This window comes from Austrofundulus limnaeus, unplaced genomic scaffold, assembly GCF_001266775.1.
Source record: "Austrofundulus limnaeus strain Quisiro unplaced genomic scaffold, Austrofundulus_limnaeus-1.0 Scaffold67, whole genome shotgun sequence".
Taxonomy (NCBI): domain Eukaryota; kingdom Metazoa; phylum Chordata; class Actinopteri; order Cyprinodontiformes; family Rivulidae; genus Austrofundulus; species Austrofundulus limnaeus.
Window position 1 is genome coordinate 2,310,078 of NW_013952469.1, and position 1,590 is coordinate 2,311,667.

Below are 1,590 nucleotides of genomic sequence, written 5' to 3' on the forward strand. Positions count from 1 at the left end.
CCTCATAACTATTTGCACTTACTTTTGTTAAGTAAATTTAAATGCTAAAAATTTATGTAATATTTACTCATCATTATCTAGTAAAAGTTATTAAGAATATAGTTAAAGATTTGTGAATAAATCAGGTAAATTTTACTTAATTTGATCAAGTATATGTTACAAGATTTAATTGATCTAATTAAGTAAAATTTACCTGATTTATTCACAAATCTTTAACTATTAGAGATGGGATAAATGGCTATTTGAAGGGATCCAGATCTTGGGGAGCCGTTTGTTTCACAGAGCCGTTCAAAAGAGCCGTTCGATTTTGAACGTATTACGTCATCACGTAGGAAAATACGTCATCACGTAGCCGTACTTAATGACGTCATCCCGTCACGTGGGTGGAGCCATGTGTTTGTCAAGCAGAAACCCCACTCCCCCTTCACTGTGAGCCTCTGTACTCCACAACTCCCCTGTTTTCCGTGAAAAAGCAAAGCGGGAGCGATTTAAGTATGAAAAACTACAAATGGCTCGTTACTGRRCACMATCCGGCTCCCATCATTCGTTGTAAAGAGCCGTTCAAAAGATTCGGATTGTTAGTGAACGTCACGTCTCTATTAACTATATTCTTAATAACTTTTACTACATAACGATGAGTAAATATTACATGAATTTGTAGCATTTAAATTTACTTAACAAACGCTAGTGCAAATTTGTTAGAGGATTTTTTTTTCAAGTACATCTTACAAGTTATTATTTTCAGTGTAGTTTGTAATTGAATATAAACGATAGCTGCCTTTTTCACAGTTTTATACCATTTCTAAGTAAAACAGGAAGAACTCACCTGACTGGACATTTCAGCGTTTTTCCTGTACAGTTCGGTGTACTTGTCTTCAGAGACAGGTATCACGCAGCCCTTCAGCATCTCTTTGTCATACTTGTACTCCACCTGTGGGCCAACGATGTGTGGAACATCAGAGCTAATGAAGCTGAGGTCGTTACAGAAGACCTGAGTTTGAAATGAAACCCTTCAACTCACGTCGCTCTGCTGCAAGGAGTTCTTGGCAGCGTTGACGAAGTCCGGCCTACTGGGAGTCCAGATCCACTTGTTCTTGGTGGCCTCGTACTTCTTCTTGTAGTCGAGCTAGAAGAAAGAAAGGCACGACGTGTTGTCAGCTTGTTTTAAGTTCAGCTCACAGCTCTGACAGACTTCCTGATCATGGCTGCTTACGTTGCTGATGTTCTTGTAGGCCTCTTTGGCAGCACGGATCTCATGAGCCTCAGGGTCCATGTTGATCTGGGCTTTGCTCCTCTCGTACACCTCCTTGTACTTCAGCTGTGAGAAGCATGGACAACACAACATCAAACATCCTGTGTGTAGTTGTGGTGGCTGTAGGTGCTGTAGATACTGTATGAACTGTAGTACTGTAGTACTGTAGGTACTGTAGGTACTGTAGGTACTGTAGGTGCTGTAGGTACTGTAGGTACTGTAGGTACTGTAGGTACTGTATGTACTGTAGGTACTGTAGGTACTGTAGGTACTGTATGTACTGTAGGTACTGTAGGTACTGTAGGTACTGTATGTACTGTAGGTACTGTAGGTATTGT

At 40.3% G+C, this 1,590-nt stretch overlaps 1 protein-coding gene across 1 annotated transcript in view; it reads right to left on the minus strand.

The window, feature by feature from the left end:
- The window catches only part of LOC106518889 (nebulin), a gene marked incomplete at its 5' end in the record, with an annotated part of 42,099 nt that extends 40,781 nt beyond the window's left edge, over nucleotides 1-1,318 (minus strand). Inside the window, 3 exon segments of the mRNA XM_014010322.1 lie at nucleotides 823-931; nucleotides 1,022-1,126; nucleotides 1,214-1,318. Coding sequence (XP_013865776.1) covers nucleotides 823-931; nucleotides 1,022-1,126; nucleotides 1,214-1,318 — 319 coding nt within the window.
- Nucleotides 1,319-1,590: the final 272 nt, after the last annotated feature.